At 28.7% G+C, this 25,707-nt stretch overlaps 1 protein-coding gene across 1 annotated transcript; it reads right to left on the bottom strand.

Annotated features, from left to right (window-relative positions):
• Positions 1–12,449: 12,449 nt before the first annotated feature.
• On the bottom strand, positions 12,450–12,830 carry LOC112686329. The gene is made up of 2 exons (XM_025558546.1): positions 12,545–12,830; positions 12,450–12,481 (listed from the first exon to the last, which is right to left on the bottom strand). Exons 1-2 carry the CDS (start codon positions 12,828–12,830, stop codon positions 12,450–12,452), a joined length of 318 nt encoding a protein of 105 aa, XP_025414331.1.
• Between the last annotated feature and the right edge of the window lie 12,877 nt (positions 12,831–25,707).

Genomic DNA, 25,707 nt, shown 5'->3' with positions numbered 1-25,707 from the left:
TTTTTGAAACAATAAGTTTATCACCTAAATCCCGTTGCACATTATAATGTGCATAATTTTTTATGCTAGGAAGCCCAATGTACATTGTAATGTGCACGCAAGTATCTCCATATTGGCCCAATGGACATTATAATGTGCATAGCTGTATCTTTGATCCAGATGGTCAGAATCTCTTCAAACTTGAAGAGAACCTTAATCAAGTAGTTTAATCAAATACCTTTTATAACATATATGAATCGCTAATTTTTTTTCTCAACTACAATTAATTCGGATCTGAAAGGATTAAGAAGAAGAAATATGGTATAGAATGCAATCTCAGATTGCAATCAATTCAAAAACGAATTAACGACAGTCCTAATTATTGTAAATTGGAGTTTTTAAAAGCGATCGCATATAATTTAAATTTTTAATAATAAATAATATTCGTATATTTTTAATTACTTGATTTATAACTGTTTATTTATAAGTTTTTAAAACGTTATATAATTGTTTAATTTAAATAAATAATATTCTTACATACAAATTTTCGATCACATATCTATTCGAACAAATCATTTTTCGATTACATTACTATTCGAACAAATAACTTTTCTGACATTCGTCATTCAAAAATATGATCTTCGAAAACATGACATTCGAAGACATGACCCGCTCCCGTCTGTACAGGGGCGCCACGCCGTCATAAAATACAATCTGGTCTAAAATTTTCCTTATGATTATTCATGCTATGACTTGGAGGAGGGCGTCCTGGAAAAACCTTTGATCAAAAAGGGCGCCGTGAGTCGAAAAAGTTTGGGAAACACTGTTTCCCTATAACTATAACTATAACTATAACTATAACCTATTCTATAAGTTATAGTTTTTAACGGCCGTAGCTTTGTTTACGATAAATTTTAACACTGAAAGTTTAAAAGCAATGTTTTACTAATAGTTTATCAACATTTTATCTAAAAAACAGCTTCTTCGAGTGTGCACTTCTTTATACTCCGGGGACACTTCATTTCTATAAAATTGTCTTTGCCTATCAGTCTTTAGTGCTTCACAATTTATTATATATGACACTACGATATTCTAAAAACCGGAAAAATGTATTTATTTGGATTTACAAGGTAACGTATGTCATACTACGTGTACCCCACTAAAATTACTACTTGATTACAGCGTTACAAGCGTTGTCGCGCCGCTACATATACATAGGCGTGCCCGGGAACTCCCTGAAATGTTTTAAATGGAGCCCTATAATTCAAGTCTAAGTGTAAGAGACTCGTATTGTTATTAAGACTAAGCGTAATTTATTCTAAAGTATTTAGTAAAAAATAAATTATATTTTATAATAGACAAAATAAAACTAAATTTTCCAAATTTTTGCGCGAAAACGAAAAGATATCAGCTTATGTATGAACAGTAGTGATGAACTACAAAAGGACAAATCATAAATAATTGAAGCTATTTGAGAAAAATACCATATACGAGATTTAAGGAAAACGTATTAATTGGAACTGATATACCACAATATTAAATAAAAAATTAAAGTAATGTTTATTTAATTATTTATACATTATAATTTATTAAATATACCTAAACGTTTTGTTAATATAGGACCTAAAAGTATAGTAGACACCCCTTGAAATACATGTCTACAAACGTCTATACACGTATATGTATACGAGTATATCGTGAGTTTCTAAAAAGTTTCATCAGTTTCATTTCACAGAACATTCGCGCATACATTTTGTGTTGACTATACGTTACGAAGATTTCGGAATGTTCTGTGAACACCACACAGTCCATTGGAATTCGCCGCCAAACAATTTTTGTTCGTATGAATACCGTACAAGTTCAATTATAAAATCCATTTATTTTTCTTTCAAAATCTCTGACCGTTGGTTCATTTCCAATGTCCTATGGACAAAATATATTTGTCATTTACCGAATATTTATGTTCGATAACCATTTTACACGATAAGTGGCTGCATTTTCTTGAAAAATATCGTACACAATGGTCTTGATGGTGTTTGCCCAATAATTGTCCGCTCTGAGTTTATACATGTTATAGCAGTTAGTTGTTGTGACACCACATTTTCTATATTTTTGCCATTCGTCCTTGTTGTACATTTCATCTTGCGCTCATTCTATTTCACTCATACATAGATTTAAATTATTTATAACAAACACTTTTTTCTCTTGAATATTCACCATGTGGCATATCAATTGATGTACATTATAATTCCTTTGCATTCCCATAATTTAGTTATTAATGTTTGTCTGGTTGATCAAAAATTGTTGACCTTTTTTTCAGGGCACTTGTAACTAAAAAAATAATAATAATAATTAGTTTCATATAATATTACATCAGTTGTTCTTTGACAGTAAACATGTTATAATGCGAGAATAAATAATGTTATCAACTGCACGATTAAACATAAACCATAAAAGACCATTATTATTATGTTACAATAAAAATAAAAAACTACAATAAGTATCTGGAACATAAAAGTTTAAATCTATGCATTTTATTAATTTTTTTATGTGCAACAAAATTTCGACCAGAATGATTGCTTCGACCAACACAATCACGGAAGGTTTCTGTTAAGCTACGTCTACACTATCGGCCGAACACGAATGAACGCGAATCAAGTCAAATTCGCTATTCGTTTACCTTCGTTCGGAGTACTACTGTTTGTGTCCAAACTAAAACACGAATTCGTTAAGAGTTAACATTCGGTTGCGTTTGGTTAGCGTTCACTGTCCGCACGAACATACTTGATGACGAACGAATGCGTTCAGATACAAATACAAATATTCGATTCTATTTTTATCACCGAATCCGCATTCGTTTGCATTCGGCCGATAGAATGAACGTTCCTTTAGAAAATATTGTTCAATGTGTACGAATATCCCAATTGTTTACTTAATAATTGCAATAAACTGATGAAACGCACACAAAAAAAAAAGTAGGACTTGCCTATTCTTAACGAAATTGAATTTTTGTTGTATCCCGATCAATCTGGAGTAGACCTAATAACGAATTCTTATCAGTTTTCAAATTTCTTATTGCATCACTAATCGTTGATCGGTATAGATGACAAAAGATTGATCTGTTTTTGTAAAAATAACTCATCGCCACAGACTACTTTAAGCTGTAGTTTCTGTTATGCATGTCATAAAAGCATCCTCTTTGTTTACAGATTAGAGTTCTACTAATGTACATAGTTCGCTTGTTTGGAATTGCCGTTATTTGTGTTTATAACATTTTTTAAGATTCACAATTAATACATTGAGACAAACATGTATACATTGGTTGAAATCCATTGAAGAAGGGGGCTACGATTTTTTCATGAATCATTAACTATGTATATAATGTATTCATTGTTTCTTGAATCCGACGATAAGCTGCGTATGATAATTTAAATATTTTTCTTTTTTAGAGTTTTGACTTGTTATCAATGTTATCATTGAAAAAAACACGCCTATATTTATCGAGATACAAACTAAATATATATTACGTTTGATTTCAGTAATACTTAGAACTCATAACATACTACAATTTTACTCAGCTTATTATATGCATTCGATTGAGTATTATATTCGTTTGGTTTTGATCTTACTTTTATTTTTTATTGTACGTTTAAATTCGTTTTGAATACGAATATTTAAATGTATGACTGAGCCGAGTACAGTGTAACATATTAACGCGATAGGTATTTTGAGTATGTTATGTTTGTATATTTAATAGTTATGTGCACAACCAAAGAAATAAAATAATTGTTAGTTGGAAATAGAAAGAATTTTGATTAGGTTAGTTGGTACGACAGTTGTTTATAATAATTTGACGTTCGACCGCGTATTAATGTAAGTATGTAGGGGAGAGAGAGTTAGTTTTTACACTTTTGACATATCGAATTTATATAATTTTTCTTTTAATATGGTCATAATTGTTGTAATATTATTTTATAAAGTAACTTTCTATACTTATTTTTATTGTAATAAAGTGAAAAAAAATGTATTTTTAATAGGTACTAAAAAACACTTTTCAAATCACTGAGTCAAAATGTTACAACCGGCACAAGGATATGAGGCATAATAGTCCAGAGCCATACGTATTGAGGTGCCCAAAAAAAGGTTATCAAACTTTTTGTTCAGTTCGCCAAGAGAATCCTTTTTTTCACTTTACAGACCTCAATGGCAGAGTAACGTGGAATCTAACACTGTGAGTGATTATAGAAATAGTGTTCGTGTTTTTGTTTCATATTTTCGGAGTAATTTTAATTTACGAGACATTTTCTAAATATATTTTTTATAGACTATAGTAAGATCTAAAATTAAAGTTCTAAACAATTTTACGCTATGTATAATAGTTTGTAAAAAATATGTTAAAATTTCCTATTTTTTCCTATTTTCACTATTTTAGTAAAAATTCATAATTAATGAGGAACTTTCAGATATCAATATATTTATTTTTAACTCCACACATTTTTTTAATTTATATACACATATTTTAAGAGCTAATACAAGTTTGATCTGAAAAAAAACTTCGTTCTACCCTACTGTTTATACTAAATGATTTTGCGTTATAAACCGGCTGAAATACAACGTTTTAGACGAGAAAATTATATTATTCGACTTAAGTGATTTAATGACTGCATTTTCGGCATCGAAATTAAATGAATAATAATGCGTTTTTATTTTGTTTCGGACGTTTGCAGGGCTAAATTTACAGGGTGGTTCGGGGAGGCAACATTTTTATGCTGATTCTAAATAAAAACAAATCGACTTTTTCGTATTCTTAATGGAAAACTATTTATGAATGATAAATAAATAAAATTACATAAAAAATAAATATAATATTGTAAAATTATTTATACAAGTATTATTTAGTAGCGTATAAAATGTATATCTATTTAAGAGTAATTTATTGAGATATAAGTATTGGTTTAATCTCTATTTGTAACTTTGGGATTTATGTATCGTCATAGCAAAAGCTACGAAAATAGGTAAGTGCCTACGTTTAACTGTAATTTTTCTATTATTTGTTAGTAGAATAATAGCAGTTTTCTTTTTGTATTAATATTTTACAATAAAAATAATTACTGGACCTCGATAAAATATACATTGAAAAAATAAATGAAAAAATATGAATTACATTAAATTCCGTTTTAGTCGGGTGCCTTCTATAGTTAAACAAAAATGATAAGTTATACTTTAAAACATCATACTAACATGTTAACGTGTTGTTTCCTGTTTATAATATGAGTATTAGGTATTCGTTGGTCTGAGAAATTGTTATTAATTACAAAATGTGGTTTCGTGTAATTGTTCGGCCATAATATTTTCTTTTGTTTTAGCATTATAGTAGTACATATATTGACAACGTTCGATTAATATGGTGATTGAGGTTATTCTTGTTTTGTACAATTAATTCATATTTTTCATTTATTTTTTTCAATATGTTTTGTTACCGAAGTCAGGTTTTTTTTTGTTAAATAATTATTTTTACTGAAAAATATTAATATATAACACGAACACCGTCACAGGTAGTTGGTAGCAGGTAAATAGTACGCCCTCTTTCTGTCTCGCACTGCAGCAGAGCTAGTGACAGATATAGGGGATAGACCGGCAGCTGCCATGTAACGTTACGTGACGATTTCTCTGATTTTACTCTCCATCGCAGCGTTTCGTGGATTAAAACACCTAACGCGTTGGAATTGCATACAGTCGGTTTTTAAGGGTTTCAGAATAGGTAATAGTTTTATGCAAGCCGTTGTGTGAGTAGTAAGTGATCATCAATGTTGGTGTACCTCATTACATGTACCGCCACTTTTTCCTCTCTATCACAGACCTGGTCGCTTCGTTATAACAATGTAATAAATAAAATAATTTTAAAATAATTATGTTTATCTGTATTCTGTAATCGCGTTGGCCCATATTATTTCGTTGACAATAAAATCATTGATAAAATATAATAATTTAATATTTACCAGTATATTATTAAATGTATTATAAATTAATTTTTTTTTTTAATAATTTTCGATAAAATGACTTTTTCATCGGACATAACTAGCGTTAATGAGTGAGTAAAATTTAAGTACAATTTAAAATGCTAGGCCTTATTGGTAACCACGAGGAGCTTTAAAATAGCCGAAAGTACTGTAGCCGACACATATTCGTCCAAACCATATTTTAATCTACGATCAGACTAGACCCGGCATGCCGCGGCATCGGCCGAATTAACGTTCGGCCGAACACGGTCAAAAAAAACAAAATATTTTGTTTTCATCCGACATCGGCCGTAAACAATCCGAATTTCTCGGATATAATGTGACCGGGTACAATTGAATTTATACTTTTATTTTTTTCTTTCGTGTTCGGCCGAACGTTAATTTGGCCGATGCCGGGTCTAGTCTGATCGTAGACTAAGTCTACAACACATATTTCGTCCGAACCGTATTTTAACCGACGGTATTTATCATTTGAGCATGGTAATATCACACTGTGGTAATAATTTATACCATGGTTATAAATACTATATTATGATAGACAGACTGGTACTAACCTTTAGGAGTCCATACAACAAAATAACAATGACTTTTTTCCATAATATTTAATTGACAACGTACCTTTTTTTGTCAGTTGCTAAGGTCGTTTTGATTCAAAATTGAGATACGTTTACCTCGGTGCGACAAAGACGATATTTACAAAGAATATTACAACCGAAATATGTACCCTGCTACACCCGATTTTTGTATGTAACCATTTTTTTCCATCTTTTATTCTCTAAAATCTTATCTCTTTTTTTAATCTTTTTCCAGAAGAATTTCATCATCCGCGTCAAAAAATGAAAGAGCACACGTTGTTTTCAATATAACATTCACAAGTCACAATAAACAACAATAAACGTTAACAATTGACGATTATATTTACCCTTCTCCCGAACTACTATTCGAAACGTACGATCGCCGTTAACGACTTTAGTGGCAGTCGCTTGAAGCAAAATAGCTGTGCGATATGCATATAAATAGTGCGCAACGACTATCGTTCCACGAAATACCATCGCGATACTCAAACCGAGAAAAATGTACCTTTAATAGGATTTGCAGTGTTCTTAACTGGTACCTATTCTGTGCAATTAAATTACAATTTAACCATAAGCTATCTGCTAGATTAAACACTATCTATGTCTTTAATACTACAAAACAAAAATGCTTCTGATCGAAAATCCTATCCCTATAGTTTTTGGCTCCACTTATTTCCAGAGCACATTTCTTTTTTGCACTTTCGATTTTAATAATTCCATCATTAAAAATAATAAAATAAAATATTAATATAATATAGCAACTTAAGTAAATAACGTAATATAAAATTTCTTTAATAATATTTTATTATAATAATATCAAATAATTGATAATAATAAATACGTCAGACGAAGTATGAAAATCGCATACGGATATGCGATCAAAATCAAACTATTTTGTTTTTCAACACACATGACATGTAAAGTCCATTTCACATGGACGCGTATGAATTCGGGACTCTTGTTTGTATTCGCATATACGCGTAAATACGCGACGCGCGTATTTTATCTATCCAATTTTTGTCATTTTGTTAGACTAAACGTCAGTTTTATTATTGCTTTTATATCGTACAGACGTATCGATATGCAAAACTAAATAAACAAACTACTTGTAATACATTTTAAATAAAATAAGAATTAGTAAAAAAAAAAAAAAAAAAAAATGACATGAAAAGAGTTCACCTTTTTTGTTCATCATTTAGTGGTCCTAAGGTCCTTAAAAGGTGCATTTTTTTATAATGTTTGCTGATTTGCGGGAATACGAAAAATAAATTTTAAATTATTATCGGGTGTCCATTAGAAGTTTTAATGAATTATTGTACAAACTAGAAGACAATTTATCATATTCTGCACATTAACTCCGGACCTATGAACTAAGTTTTTGTAGTCCATTTTTTTTGTAATTTTATTTCCTAAAACAAGGCAGGAATCCGATTGCGTATGCTGCTAATTTATCCGATTTAAAACGGATCAAAGCTTTTATTAATATTTATGATCAGTATAAAAATGACAAAAATATTATAATGTAGTTATCTAAAATTGTCTCTATATACTAAGAAAAACAAAAGTACTAATTAGTAACTAAAAAATTATTGAATTATTATTTTTGTACTAATAATAATAATTTTTTATGTAACAATTTCAGTAGGTACCCATGTAGTTTGTATTGCATTTAATTTATTACTGATAGATAAATGTGGTATTTCGGTATTTAAGTAATTTTAACTATATTATTTTGTAATCTTATACTACGTACCTATTTAGATTAAAATAAATGCAACTGTATACTCAATTACTGGTTATTAGTAATATTTAATGAATTATTTTCTTTGGCCCCGACAGTTAGACTTTTTTTGAAACGTTTTCAAAACGTATAATGAACAATCAATCGTCGAGAATTTTAATTGGTTAAATACATGAATACACTTAATATACACGAATACAATATTTATTGTTTATGTCTTGTTTTTTGTTACGGTCTAAATAATTTACTATTATTGACAAATTCGACAACGTTGCATAAAATTTCATACGCAATAATGTTTAATTATTTTTCTTATTCACCTTTTTGTTAACCATCTACAAAAATACACAATCATATTCCCAAAAAGATAAATCGTACGCAATCGGGTTCTACCATAAACATTTTAGTTATGCCTGAATGATATTTTTCCTAAAGAAAATGATTCGTGTATGGGCTGCACGGGCAAAGTATGAACTTTTTTCGGACTCATATGCTCGGAAGAATTATTTAAATATTGAAATTGTTCAAAATTTAATTAGCGTGTGTTTGTAAAATCTATCATAACAAGCAATAGCCGTAACGCGCCGCGTATGGTGACGCGTTTCGCATGTGTATCAAAAAACGCACTGCTTATCATACGTCCGCGTGAAAAGGGCACAAACGCGTCCGATTCGTTTCCGGCTATTTGTTAATTTTAATATTTGTATTGGGATTATCAGATTTGTTGTGTGGTCACGTAGGACACAGCGTTACGACGGAGAAAAAAAAAATCGATTTTGCCGATACCTGAAATTCCGTAAATATTACAGGTTTTCTGTTATTTTTCATCAGTTTATCTTAATTTGAAAAACTGTAAAGACTTAATAAAAAAAAAACCTCCTGAACTCAGTCAACTGGACAACATTTATTATCAGAATAAAACTGATTCTGTTCTACATCACTATAATTAGTAAACATAGTAGATAAAATAAAAATGTTCGTACTCCATATTTTCAGTTTATAGTTTTCTTATTTTGAATACATTACACGTTATTAATTATATTTGCGGGATATTTTGATTTCATAAAAAATATTCTATTATAAAATGTCTACTATAATATTATTTATACTTAATCTATTCATTTTTAATTAATTTAAAATGAACATTGATATTTAATACTGTAAGTGATTAATAGGCCTCGAATTTGTATGCACTTTAAATGACTGTAATGTGTAAGCTTTTTTGTATATGCATTAAAAATTACGAATTATGCACAAAAAACATAAAATATGCATTTTAACTAAATGAAAAAACCAAAATACGCAAGACTAAATGTATTTTACACTTAAATATTAAAAATGAATTATAATTTTTAAGTTAGTATTTAATATGTAATAATTGTTATTTTTATATTTTATATTTTTTAATATTATAAACTCGCACTAATTTACAATATAAGCATTATATAGTGAAAAAATAGTTTTTTTGTAATTTATCAAACTCGAATCTAAAAATATTTGGAACAACTACGATTATACGGGTCGATAAACTAAATAATTAGATAATAATTACTTATAAATTTAAATATTTTTAAAAAACTTCGAAAATGTACTGAAATTTTCATTTATGTTCTTAAAATCCTAAAAATACGAAATTATAAAATAAGCAAAATAAAAATGGTATTTTTTGATTCTGTAGAATGTAAATCAAATTTGACCATAATTTTTTCTTTGTTACGGTTTGAAATATTTTAATGGCATAAATAATATATTATAAGTATATCTAATTTTACACAATGTTTTTAAATATTTGTGTACGATAAACGGTCATTTATCACATAGTTTATTTAAAAAATATACTAAATCCTTTTTAATTTTTCTTAATTATTGACCAATAATATAACTGTGATTTAATTTGTTGCTATAAATTGTTCTGCCACATTATGTGGTATAAATTAAAACACATATATTTTACTAAGTGTTTAAAAAATTCCTATAATATTCTACAATGTTTATCAAGAACTCCAGACTCTCGAAATGATTAAACACAAAAATATAATTATGAATAAAGAACGTCTGTATTATTCAAACATCCCATTATATGGGTTCATGGCATAACGGATGTAATAAATTATAATATTGCTACAATGGCTATTTAAGTGTAAGTATAGTATACTATCGATAAAAATAATATTGATTCCAGCAATATTATTTAATATCACAATAGTATTAAACAGTATAATGCTTAATACCAAAAAACAAGATAAGATGCCAAATGTCAAGACATTAAAATGTTTACTTACTATTTTTCTGTGAATTAAAAGAAATCTAAATGTTAATAACCATGCGGTTAGTAAAAATGGATAAACGGAAAAAAAGTCCCCAGAAAAAAAGTCTCTCGTTACAGTATAAATAAAACAATATTTCCATTATCCTTGTTATTTTATTTATAAAATAAATTTGGTTAACAAATCTTATCTGTAAATAAAGTATATAGGTACCTATCATACGTATTCAGTTTCGTATTAGTTCCAAACATTTTATGTAAGCGTTTTGATGAAGATAAATCTGCAGATATTCCTAATTTTTTAAAGCAAATAGGTCAAAATATAAGAAAGAGACATTTTATATCTGAATAATTTCACTCATATATTTTTTAAATAATATTATTGTAGATGTTTAAGATATTATATTATTATATTATATGTTATAGTATATTTTATTTTGTTTGTGCATAAATGACTGAATTTAAATCAAATATTAATTTGGAGACTTTTTTCCGGTAAATTTTTTTCCAAGACATTTTTTCCGGTTACCTTTTTTCCTAATATCGTAAAAATTAACAATTTAATTTTCAGAAAATAAAATTATAAAATTGCCAAATTATTCGAAAATAACTAATCAAAAAGTTATTTATTTTAAAATTTTTTTACCAAAACATAAAAATGTACTTAAAATATGGATATTTATATTCCTTGTCTCTGTAAGTCGTATAAAAACCAAATTTAATTATCTCCTCACCTCAGGGTCAGGAGATATCGCAATAGGTGTTCAAGGAACATCATGTATTATTTAGTATTATTATATCGAATTACTACGATGATGTTTTTTTGACGTCAAAGCACAAAATAATAATAAGGCTAAGACAATACCAGACGACTGAAAAATCAGCAAACAAATCACGCCAATTGATTTTGCTGTAAGCTGGGTGATTATGAAATCGAAAATAATATCAGATTAATTCATTCCTTAATGATCTGCTACAGAGTTATTTTGTTCATGTGGGGCTCCTTTTTTTACAAATAGGTACTATCTTCAACTGCAGTTTTCAGTGATTATTTTTCGTGTATTACAATTTCTCAAATATGCACCACAATATTTAAAGTGCGCTTTATAGACATCCAATAAGTTTTATAAATACAGTGCATTCAATTTCAAGTATCCCATCATAACTTCAAAAGTTTCAGTGAAAGAATAATAACTACGCTATCTTTCTAAATATTTTAAAATAAAAAAAAAATTTCGATGATTATGAAAAGGAAAATGTATTGGATATAAAAACTAATGTCTCAAAAATACTCATTTAATAATTAATTTGTTTAAAAACATAATTTTCTTGCAATTTTATGAAATAGTACATTTTAGATTACAAATTATAGTTTATATCTATTATTGTTAATTAAATATTAATAATATTATAAATTATATTAAATTAAATTATATTATAAAGTTATAAATATAGTTAGAATGTAATATTTTCAAAAAAAAAAAAAAGGTACAATTTCATATACTTAACCTTCAGTGATTTTTTCTCAAATTTTACTCTGTGGACTATTTATGTGCGTCTCTTAGAGAAGAGAAAACATTTTCATTACGACCTATTGAAATTGAAATATAATGTGATAACATAATGGATTAAAGAATATATAATCTTAACACATTAAATATATTGTCAAAAATGCATGAAAATATGCACAAAAAAAGTTATATGCACTAAAATATGCAATGAAATATGTAATTAATAAATATTAATTGAATTATTATTTTTATTTTAAATGCAATTTGATAAATAGTTTATAAAAATTAATAATATAAGTATAATAAATTATATAAATAGTAAAAATGTGACTAAAAATGTGTATTTCTGTTTAAGTTTCAGTTTTCTTCAGAGTTTTCTTTTAATGGCTCTGAAAAAATAAAAACAATTTTCTTTAAGTAACTATTTTTACTATTTATTTTATATATTATTTTATCTTGGAAATTGCATTGAACAATTAAAGATTTTTTAATGTTTTCGAATTTGAACGATTGTCGATTGGAAGTGAGTACATTTTTGTACGCTGAAAACGAACGTTCAACGTCGACTGATGTTATTGGGCAGTTTTTCATGTACGTGAGATAATTTAAACTCCAATCTTCGGGTATTCCATCTATGTTTTCTTCTCCATTTAGTATCTCTGATATTATTAAAACAGCTTGATAACCTTTATTTTTTGATAAAACAGACTCAATCTTAATTTTAATTTTTTCCCCCATTTCCCATTAATTTAAATTAATATTTTTTTTTGCTTCTTCAACAATATAAATAGAATCTACAAGTGGAATTCCTTGTTTTTCAAGTCTTGTAATTAAATCGGGTAAAAATCCGAAAAATTTGATTTAATAAATACAAGTTGAGCTTCAATATTTTGATCAGAGAGATACTTTTTTGAATTTTTTTATTGATACTGCATTATTGTCATCAAAAGTATTAATGATTAATTTCATTTGCTCAAAATTTTCACAGTAATAAATCGCTGCCTTTATCCAAGTACCCCATCTTTTCAAAATTGTTTCAGGTTGTAGTGATAGAAATGGGGCTATTGACTTAAAATATTGAATGCGAGAAGGTGCTTTACGGAAAACCATTTTCACATTTGCAATTAGTTTGTCAATCTTTTGGATATCCTGTTTGTATAGTTTCTGCGATCCTATGAAATGCATGGGCCAAACAAGTAATGTGTATAGCTTTTAAATAAAATAATTTAATGGATCCTCCAGCTTTAACCATATAGGGGGCAGCGTCTTTAATAAACAATAATACTTTATCGAGCTGAACACCTTTTGGCCAAAGTAAATTCATAGATTTATCAAATAATCTACAAATTGTGGAATGATTACATTTTTCGAGCTCCTCAGAATGTAAAAGAAAAATATTACTACTCTCAGAGTCATTTAAAATTCCAATAACAACATTTGCTACATATCTACCTGTACAATCAGTAGTTTCATCTATTGACACCCAAATACATTTATTTTGAACATAATTCCTTACTTTTTGAATTGTATTTTCATAAATTGCATTAACATAACCTTTTCGTAACTTTGATTCAGAAGGAATATCCTTACCAGTGTACTTTGATAAAAATTCTTTAAAATACGGATTTGATAATTTCTTCAAAAGTATGTTTGCTGACAACAAAGCCTTACATAGAACGTGACTAAATACAGACTTTTGTAGCGTCCGTTATAAATTGTTGTGTAAGTATTTTACTTGTACCTGGATGATTTTCAACACGCTTAGCTGCCCGCTTATGTTTTTCCGTCTTCAGATTTTGGGTGACAATAAACCTTTTATCCACGCTCACTTTCGTTTCACAAAAATTACAAAACAGTACATTTTGCTCTGCTAAAAAAAACATCTGACCCGAGTCCAGTAATATATTTTTTAACTAAAACACTCGTTATTTGCTTAAGCATATTTGTTACGAAATTAAATTAAATTAAAAATGTAATGAAATTTGCAACAAAAATAAAAATAAAATTTTATGATCACGCACACGAGACGGCATATGTAGACGGTATAGCAAACAGAGTAACAAATAACAACGAGCTGTACAGGAAACTATTTTAAAAAAAAAACCAGAACGTTCTCTTCAAATATCTTATCTTTATTTGTTGTTAGACGTTTTGACTTTTTCTGATGTTTATCGATAATAATTGTGCACAGAAAAATATAACAACATTAATAAGTAATAAGTTATTATAAGAAATATTCTACGTCGAACTTAAAATATAGCATATTATATGTTATATTTTTAAATTATAACATTTCAAATGTTATTATGTTAAATTAAAAGGAAAATAATTCGACATTTTTTTTTCATTTTTTTAATAAATATACATTGGAATATATATAAATAAAATTAAAATACCACTATATTTACTAATTACTAAATCTTAAAATCGACAAAACGTAGACTTATAATTTCACTTAGATGTTCTACTAATACTTTAGAAGTGCAATAATAAAAGATTTTTTGAAATAGCATTTTTAAATATGGAAACAGTCTTGGACTCTACACTGGATAATTTTTTTCCACTTTTTGGTTACATAGAAATTATTTTATTTTATTTGGTATTGTAGTTTTACGAGTAATTATTACCAATTGATGTATATATAGTTTAGCAATATAATATAAAAAATAAAGATCATTATAATATACGATAATTGTGAGCTTTTTCAACGTAAATGTTTTTTACTTCGAAATATTAATTTATTATTTAAGACCGAGAAATTTCGCTGGTTACTCATAAGATACACACCTTTAATAAGCTGAAATTGTAATAAAATAATAATTTCAAATAATTATTTTTTACTTTTGATATTAGAAAAAGAAAAAAATAATTTTGACAGTAAAATCATTAATTTCAGAACTGTAACAAGTTTATATATTTTTTAAATTTATATATCTTATAACCTTAAAAAAATGTATAAACAATTAATAATTAATGGCATATTTACACGTATACTTACAAATAAATTTCTAATGGTACGAACCAATACACAAATATCAAAACTACACGAATTACACGTGTAATATATATATACATATATAATACATATACGTATAATAAGGACCGCTAGTTAATTTTCTCGAAGGAGGGTTATTTGATGATAGAGGAGAAAGTTTTTATGTCAGGTCACCTATACTCGTATACAGTACTAGTACATTAGTAATTACACTTTATATCTTCATATATTACATTATAGGTACTATTATTTCATTATTTAATTCTTAAAAAATATATTTACGTACGAAATAAATGATTTCGAAAATCATACATCATCTAATTTGTAAAAATATTATAATTTATAATAATATTATATGTTACATTTATATTTTTTCAAAGTCATACATGTATTAGTATACCACAACGTGGAATATACTTCAAGTAAATATTTACATCTGCTCAGCAGATTGTGAACGCATACAACATTATAAAATACATTTACCAAACACGTTTTTTCAAAGAAACGTAGGTAGTGATAAAATTATATATGAGGGAAAAGAAATATCGTTAATCTACGGTATGCGTCTCAGCAGGATCGCAGGAAAGACCATCGCATGTTTCTTGTAAATTTTGCCCCTACAGATTACTTACAAGTAACAATGTGGTTTATGGTTGTGTAGTATTGTTATAATTTTTTTCGGAACCTTAACCTTTATCGTTTTGGGACCCCGAAATATATGAAGATAATAAATAAAAGATTTAACAATCACGCCTAAGACCTGAATGTGTGTATCCGAGCACTGCACATGTGTTTAATATAAAACGCGTGTTAAATATATTGAAAAGGTCTTTATTGTTCTCTTAAACCCTTGGCCAGTGTCGACTATCGAGGTCGTTTTCTTAGAACTCTCCACCCGTGGCGAAATAAATTCAATAAATATCCATTGCATTATGACCTACACAAGTTTTATTTCAAAGCATCCACTCTGCCGTTCTTGTAAATATTCGTAAACGTTCCAAAAAATATTAATATTCATAGACAATGAAAAGACAAAAAATACGTATCACTGAATTTTGTATAAAACAAACGTGTAATGTAAAACGCAGGTAAGTTATTTTTGAGTAGTTTTAAGTGCAACGTTAATCCGCCTCGAAACCTGTTTGATTTGAACAACAAGTATCCGAACCGTTGGGTTTTTGAAACGAGGAGGGTGGTAGTGGGATTTGTAACAGCGTTGATTATAAATGGTAATATTAGTACAACTGATAAATCATGTCCACGGAGAACGGCTCCAGCCGGGTGCGTCCTGTTTGTCGAGGGTAAAGGTATGCGTAGAATGTTATCGTCTATCTCGAGGCGTCATCTCGATGGGAACAATATACCTGCTGTTGAGGGGACTGCGTCTCCTTTTATTCACTCGGCAGCAACTTCTGCCCGCACGTCACTGCGCCGCGTCGTCCGTATCTTCCCCTCACCAGTAAAACGTTCTGTCGCAGAGGTTCCCAAACTGTTTTTCTCGCTTCCAATCTACGTTTGTTACGGATCAACCAGATCGTCATACCACTAATTCCTGACAATCAATGTACTTATTGACGTATTCGAGGTAACAACAACAACGTACAGATGCATGATGATGAGTAGGATTCGGATGTTTATGCAATTGCATATTTTTTCAATTTATCCAATTTAATGCTGACCTAGATACAAATTTGCTCTCAGATAACAGACCTAGCTACAATTTTGAACAAATTAAAAAATCCATTTTGTCGCAGTGTAACGCAATGTAATAGTAAAAAAATAAAACGCTATATTATATTAAAAATATATATATATATATACATATACCAAAATTTTTATAATGATTTATAATAACAAACAAAAATATTTTATAATAAAAATTTTGCATATGATTTTTAGTATATATTTCGAATGCATATTTAGTATATTTAGTATATAAATGCATACAGTAATTTTAAATGCATAAGCATTCGAGCCCTAACGATAAGCAACAATTAACGCCCAGTACAAAGCTCAACATAAAATAAATGCTAAAATTGTGATTTTTTTTGTTTAAGTTATTTAAATAACGATACAAATTCGATCGAGGACGTATATGAAGGGGGGTGAAGGGGGCATTCGCCCTCCATGGTTCGTATTTTTTTTTTTGAATATAATATATTGATTTATTTAAAAAATGTAATGTATAAATAATTAAGAATATAAATTACTAGTCTATCATTGTAATATGATAATAAATTCAATAATGTCAATTTGATCACGGGTATCAATTTTTGTTTATCTTCATATATCATAACATTTTTGGTTGTGGAACGAATAGTGGTATCATCTTCCACAGATATGGTTATAGACATTTACAACCATAACCAAGGTATTTATCAGATAATATAAAGTAATTTAAAGTAACACTTTTCTTACCATATATTTACTAGTTAGTCATTTTTTTTGGTGCATTTATGCATACCCATTGTATATTTTTAGTTCAATAAATATATGATAGATAATCTTTGTTTATAAAGTTTAAGTCTTGTTATATTATGTTTATAGAAAAGCATAGATGGTTTAGATTTTATTAATTATTTTGTAATTAAAGGTTGAATGATAATCTAAATAAATATTAGTAATTTGTAATTCATCCGGACTTGCTACCAATGTCGTAACTAGGGTGGGGTAAAGTTTGTGAAAATATTAGCACCAAGATAAAATTAAGAGTAGAATAGTTTGGAAAAAAATCCGTATTATTAAATTGAAATCACTAAAAAAAAATCACTATAGTTGAGTCTCATCAGTTCACATTAAAATGTAAATAAGATTGATTTTGATGAACGGTAATGGCGGACAAGCACTTCCGCTACCAAATGTTAAATTAATAGTTAGAACGGGTCCGCTTGTTACTTATCGTTCGATTGTTATAGTATTTAAACTAGGCCGTAATGATTAAAAAAAAAATGTCTCAGTTAAAAATACCTTTAATCAATAATACTTATATATACATTTTCTATAGGAAACTAAACGATTTCAGTGATGAAACTAATAACTAGAGCACAGATTTGTATGCATTTGCAAATTTATTTTGGTTGATCATTTGAAATGCTAAGTGAGCACAAAATTTGTTTCATAACATAACAATTTAAAAAATTAAACTTTTTTAGCGCATATTATTGCATATTTTGACATTTTTCTATTTTAAGGGCTTATTTTACAATTTTAATAGCATATTTCATATTTTACCGCATATTTAGATGTTTTTTATTTTTTTAGACATTTTTGAAATATATTATATTATAATATAAGAAAAAAATATCATATTTTTATAGTTTCGTTTAATATCAAAATAAATTAATAGGTATAATTGTAGGTATAAACGATTTTACTAAATATAACTTTAGATCAATAATCGAGGAAATAAAATACGTATTCTAAGATAATAAAATATCGATTACGACCATGGTTAACCATTGACATTATTTCACTTAGTACTACTCGGTGTCGGTATCAGTATCGCCTGATGGGGACCATTTTGTAATTTGAAAATTTGTACCGAATGTACCGATGGAACGATTAATGAACTCGTTCCTACTCGTTCCATCTATGTAATCGTTACATTGTATTCGGATACAGCAGTAACGACCCACCACTATTTCACTATTTCAGTCGCATCAAAATATTTACAGCTGTGCGTTCGTATGTGCTCGTATCGTAATTCACGTTTTTATTATTTTATTTTTTTCAAAATGCCGAAAGATTAATCTTCGTTATCGAGTCGTCGTAATTATGTGCGTGAATTCGGGGAGAATATTTCTTCAATCGATGGTCAAATCATACTGTGCAAATTACGTGAAGTAATTTTAGCACATATTTAGTTGATTTTTAATGCATATAAATCCGGGCTCTACTAATAACTGTAGTAGGTATCCTTTTTACCAGTTTTAACTGGACGGTGAAAAATACTGTTCAAAATCGAAATTCTTAATTTGCTATGGCGAATCAGAATTTGCAAGTAAACTTTACTGAGAACCGGAAGGGGTTGTCCGAAGATTCGTCCATTGACCTTGACGGACGCCCGGTACGGGTTTGCTGGAACCATCGCAAACACGCCCGGCGACAATTGCGGTCGACGTCGGCGCAGTTCGTGCGGCACCAGATCGCGAAGTCGAACGGCCAGTTGCCGCAAGAGGAGCCGAAGTGGAGTCTCCTAACCAGAAGGCATCGTAGCTCTAGACCGAGATCCTGCGCACCGAAATGCCGACGGAAACATTCGCGCCTGACCAATCGCTGCGCCCTGATTCCGGCCGGGACGGTCGCAGGAGGCACTGACGACGACCGTGGTGTGGCCCCGGGATCTTACCGGTCCAACGACGTGGATGCCGCCAGAACCAGTGGTACACGGAACGAGGTTGTGTAGTCGTCATCGTTCGGCCAGTCGCCCGCAAGCTCGTTGGTCAACGGTCGTCCCTCCAAAGCGGTTAACCGCTCTACCACCACGCCGATGACGAACTACAGCGGTGGCAGCAGATTTTGGGTGGTGGCCGCCAAAGTCCCCGGGGCTCGACGGCAATCCAATACCAGGCGGAAGAAACGATAAAACGGTTTATGTAACGTGGTAACATTGACGCAACGTATTAGAAGTAGGTAAATAATTATATTTAAAATGTAATATCATTGGGGAACTTTCTGGTTTATCGATCCAGTTCGAAACTTGAATTATATCTCGAACGACGTACTCGAAATATAAAAGAAAACATTTAATATTGAAATGGAAATTTCAAGTGATCGGAAAAACATGTACGAACACACATCCGTCCATTACCGTAGTTGTATTCAGAAAAATCATATAAATTCGTCAAGCATTTTTTTTAATACATGAGTATTAAGTTAACATTTTTAAGCTCAAATTTAAGCTTCGAGGCCTATTTAAAGTTTAAACACAGAAAAGATTAGCTTGGTAGCAATACACTTTTTGGATAACCAACTTATTTTGTATTAAGCATTACCGGTGTGGCGGCCCAGCTTGGACCAGTTCGACCCTTACAAATATATTCAAACCATTCAGGAGCAGCAAGAGCACACCTTGCTGCTCCTGTGCGCATGCCTATGTTACCAATCTTATGTTTTCTACTTAGATATTAGTTAAATTAAGTTAAGTATCTTAATTGTTTATTAAAGTTTTTAAAAAATAATTAATACGCAATATTACTATTATAATTATTTGTTGTTTTTTTTATACACGATTCAGACTGAAGGTACAATTTTAATATAAGAACTATTTGTGTTGTTATTATTAATACTTATTTTATATATAGTAGGTCTTAAATATATTTATTGAATAAATATTAAATTCAATTTGGTACTTGTATTTTTATTTATTCACTTAAATGAGCAATAGGAACATGAGCTGTAGATAATGAACCAGTGGCGTTCCCAGAAATTTCTTAGGGGGTCCAACATTTTTATTTTATCTGTTTTCTAATTATAATTATAGTTTAATTCAATACCAATAAATTACTGTTAATAACTAAAGTAATAGTCACAATAGTTATACACACATCACACATATTCTGCACAAAGGTTTACTATAATAGGTAGGTACTATAATTTGAAATCAATTTATATTTGATAGTAAAATGTTATAAAAAAATACATTATTTAATTAACAATAATAAATATTAAAAAAGCAGTATAAATTAAACATGGTTTTTACATTATAGGTATTTTATATAATCTATAAACTTTGTATATTGAAAATAATGGGAAATTAAAATACACTATATACTATTTACTATTAAACTATTGAGTATGTAAATATTTCAATGGGGGGGTTCGGACCCAAAAACCCCACCTTGGGCACGTCCCTGTAATGAATTATAAATTATTTTTATAAAAGTTTGAAAACATCTATCGTGTTTTCATTAAAAATTTACAAATTTTAAACACAAAATATTTCGACGATGTCAATGGTAAACAAATGCATGGTAAAATGTATTAAATGTACATTCCATTTCAGTCTACAAAATAAATATTGACCTGTCAGAAAAAATAAAGAATGAAACGTTTATCGTACATCAAGAAGTTCTATTTACCAGTCCGTTGAAAAATAATCTTGTTTAGGTACAGTTCAATTCGATCGTTAAAAATACATAATTTTTTTTTAATTAGGGTCATTAAAAATATTGAAACATCTTGACGATTTCCATGAATCGTAATCGGTCCAATGTCCATAGTCATAATGACGCATATTTTCACGTACTTGTAATTCGTATTTACTTTAGACGTGTTCATGTTATATGGTTTTTCAATGTTTTTTTCATACCATTATAAACTAATTAACATACCAGCTTGGGATGCGGTATATAATTTTCACGTGCGTAGAGTATCGTGTGCGTTATTTGAAAAGAAAATATTTTTGAGATTGGCCTGAACGTAGTCAAAATATTTATGATTTTAAGACTGATCTCCGAAAAATAATTTCGACATTTGTACACGTTAAATTACTTGTTATCTCCATTCGCAGCATTAATAAAATATAACAAAGTCCACAAGACTATTAACATACATGACTGTCTTACTATGTGGAACAATGATTTATATTTTCCGTGCGTAGAAATGTAATAAGTTCATTTTTAGGGTGTAGGAGCACTGTACATGTACTTAATCCCAAGATCGACATTGTGTCGTACCATAAAAAACACAAACCACTATATAGATGCGTCTTCGTTTTCGTTTACTGCCTCTTAACCCACCGAATACGTACATATCTGGCAATATCTAACACGTTTAATTTATAGTTTTACCTTTATTGTATACGTTTAAACGAGTGGCGTCGGCCAGCGGAATAGCGGCTTACTGATGGCGTCGTTGGTTCGGTGGGTCCAAACGACTGGACGACATAAGGACATAAGGTTTATTACAAGAAATAATGATAGTCATTTCCAACAATAAATATCGTTCCTATCAATTCCAATGTTGTCACTATATATTTTAACCCAGACTTAAAAACCTATAAAAATATCAATACTTGGTTATTCCGATTGGTTTTAAATTCATTAAATGTTTGTTTTCGATATTTTAAATTAAAATTAAAATTTTATTTAATGAAAATCGATATTATTTAATAAAATTGTAATAGATTTTAAAGATAAATCGATTTTCAATTCGAAAAAAAAAATGTAATTTTATCCACATTTGTCCAAATATAATTTTTATTTATTATTTACCATTATGTTATAGGTACCAAGACATACTGTTTAATGCAAGAGCGGATTCAGGGGAGGAGACATTGAGGGCAAGTGCCACGCTCGTAAACTACCTTATGGTTTTAAAAATATGTGATGTATAACATTATAAATGTTTGATATAAAAACAAAATTGAAATGATTAAATGTAAATAAATTAATTTAGTATGATAAAAATTAAATTATATAAGTTTTATTTATGATAATAATAGTAAACCAATAATTGTTAATACCAAGTATAATGTTTAATCTACGAGTAAATTCAATATCCGCGCATAACGTTGCTCCCATTGACCGCTTCTTCTTGTACTCATTTCATTTTCTTAGTATAGCTATACAGGTACTATTAACTATCCTGCGCATGATGGCGAAATAATACGCATTTGATGGGAAACCGTTGTTTTTCTGCGATAACTTTTTACACACGCTGCTGGATTATTGAGCACGTATTAAGCTTGGAAAAATATTTGTGAGTGTGTGACTTCTGCTTGTCATGTTCGACATTTGACTGGCGCAATACAACGCACCGAATTACTAAGTATTTGTTTTTAGCAAATCGCTTATGTGTTTCTCCGTTTTCGTCTGTTAGGTACTATTTACCACGTTTTTTATAGTGTTTTTATATTTTTAAATAGTTACACCATCGTCCTTCTTTCTAATAGTATTTAAGAAATTAATATGGATTAAGATCAGAGTAATCCTGTAAAAAATTAGTTTTTTCATATAATATTAATAAGTATGAGTCGACTTGTAATGTTGAATAGGTGCAACAAACGCATGCTTAAAAGCGTGATTAGCCACAATTTGGAGACGCACAACGGACTACTCATCCCAATGAAGTGACTATATTGAAAAAAAACTTAGGTCGATATCAGGGTCGTATTCAATGCAGATCAAGAGGGTATGGGCCAGGGGCGCAAATTTCAACACTACTTATGTAATATTTTTCAAGATATATGAAAAAGATGTAGTTAAAATAATTAAATGTGATAATGTCATTGATAAATTTGCCTCTATAAAATAAAAAAAAGTACCATTGTAATATTGTATTAAAATAAATTTAAAATCATCCAACACAATTGTATAACAGATTACATGTTTTTATAATTCATTGATTGTTTATATTTTATAGTAACACAAATAGTTATTAAAGTTTATTAGTAATTATTAACTTGTATATTATGTTTTTATACATGGTTTATATATCTCAAATGATTTTTTGTAAAAAATGCAACTTTCCCATTTTAGGGGGGGGGGGGGCCGCAAATACAGTGATTCGCCAGGGGCTCCACCAGACCTCAATACGGCCCTGTTCGATATTAAAAATCGTAAATTTTTAAATACCGGTGGACTATCGAGTATAATATAAGCGTTTTATCAATGATAATGATTCATAATAATTTATCATATAATTAATTATAATTTATACGTAATATAATCGGTGTATTATTTTTAAATTAAATAAAAAAGACAGATATCGATAAGCGAAATTGGAATTGTTATCAGAAAACATTATTTGGATATGAAGCCTCGGTACTTATATTAATTGAAAATATAGGTTTTACATTACGACTTTATGTTTACTGAAAAATTAATGCTGATCATATTATATTGTATAACTTAGTTTAAAATGTGTTCACGTCTGTAAAGCTGCAGGATGCAGAACAATTAACAATTCAGTAATAGCTATACAATATTTATTCATTGACGTTTACGTTATATTTCTGTACATTATTGTTAAGTGCGAAAGTCGTAATTGTATTTTATAATTTTTAAAATGTCCCTTAAGCTACTATTGTATATAATATATTGTTGATACGAAATAAAATCTTAATAAAACCATGAAAATAAATGACCAATATATGTCTAGAAAACTACTAAACGTACCAAAATATGATTTTTTTATGAGTCAATTATTTTTTTTGTGTAGATTGTATTTGTTATAAATTCATAAAATAAGTCATAGTAGTTTCACAAGTGGAATTTTTGTTTTTAAAAATCGAATTAACAATTCAAGATTTGAGAAAAAAATCCATAAAGTTATATTGTAAAATCTAATATTTATTTTTGTAAATAAAAATAGTTGAATTGGTTAAAGGTTTGGATACTGATGCAGTGATGCGGCTGCATCATAAACATTAGATTAATATTGCTTGCTTCGTAAAAATAACTTTTTTTATTTAATGTAATATTAAATTGACTTAATAAACACACTTTTGTATTTTTAATTTTAATATTTAGCATATCATAAACCCGGAATATAACACATAATGTACTTTTACATTTTATACTGAACAATTTGTGAAATTAACTGTAACTGTGATACATTATAAAATATAATCCTTCAACAGCTTCAACCAAGTTCAGTTATTATTTTATTAAAATTATTAATTTTGTACTTGAACTATTTGAAAATATTTTCGTTACGTTTCTAAATCATTTCTCAAATTCTTCGAAATACGAATAACTACAATATATATTTTGTACTTATAATTGGCAAAGATGCTGAGGTCGACTAGCAATATTCGCTTATAATTATTTTTCTGATGCAACTAATCCAATTACTAATCCATTACTAATCCTTTTTCAATTTTTATATATTGTTCCAAAATATATTTATTAATTATAATGTAAAATAATTTAACAATTAAATAATCAACCATGTGTTCAAAAAGTACACCAAAAGTGTGTTCGTACTTTTCTTTTTTTTATAGTTATGTTTATTATATGATTTCCTTTTATAAATACTTTATACTTAGTGTATTAAAATAATATTCATAATATTCTACAATTCTACTTATCACTTATTACTATTATGATAACAATTGTTGCCACTATTTATGTAAATAAATGTTATTGATATCGATCAGTAAGTGGACAGTTAAGCGAGGAAGGGTCACTGAGATCTTGGTGGCCAAATTGACAATTTATAATTTACATATTTTAAAATGTAAATTTAAGTAGACTCTTATGATGTAACGGGTTGCTGTTTATCTGAGTTGGAAGTGAGTATGTATTACTCTGATAAGGCAAAAACGATTTTAAATGTTATTTTGTCTCATTTATACATGATTTTTTTTTTGTGTGATGTTCTGTAAATTGTTAAAGCCGACAGAGTGGTACATGTTGATGGGAGAAAAAATATACTACCAGAATCATTCTTATATACACTTCTCATTAAAACCACTATACATGTATATTATTTTAATATGTTTTTAACAGTTTTTTCTAAAGGAGAATTATTGTTTATGGTATAACGTTTGAAGTCTATCTGATTCCCCATTCCATATTTTTATGCATATTCTCCATTTTTGTGTGTAAAACTATTAATAAAAAAATATACACATGTATTTGTGTATGTGTGTGTGTGTGTGTGTGTGTGTGTGTG

Source organism: Sipha flava, unplaced genomic scaffold (genome assembly GCF_003268045.1).
Source record: "Sipha flava isolate LNK unplaced genomic scaffold, YSA_version1 304_pilon_pilon, whole genome shotgun sequence".
Taxonomy (NCBI): Eukaryota; Metazoa; Arthropoda; class Insecta; order Hemiptera; family Aphididae; genus Sipha; species Sipha flava.
Note: the sequence above shows the minus strand (reverse complement) of the source record. Positions and strands in the feature narration are given on the sequence as shown.

Excerpts from the sequence above, each read along its gene's own strand:
- LOC112686329 (XM_025558546.1), bottom strand. The coding sequence starts at position 12,830 with ATGGGGGAAAAAATTAAAATTAAGATTGAGTCTGTTTTATCAAAAAAT. Across the intron at positions 12,482-12,544 it reads TCAATGCAATTTCCAAGATA|AGCCATTAAAAGAAAACTCT; the intron begins AAATAATATATA and ends TTATTTTTTCAG.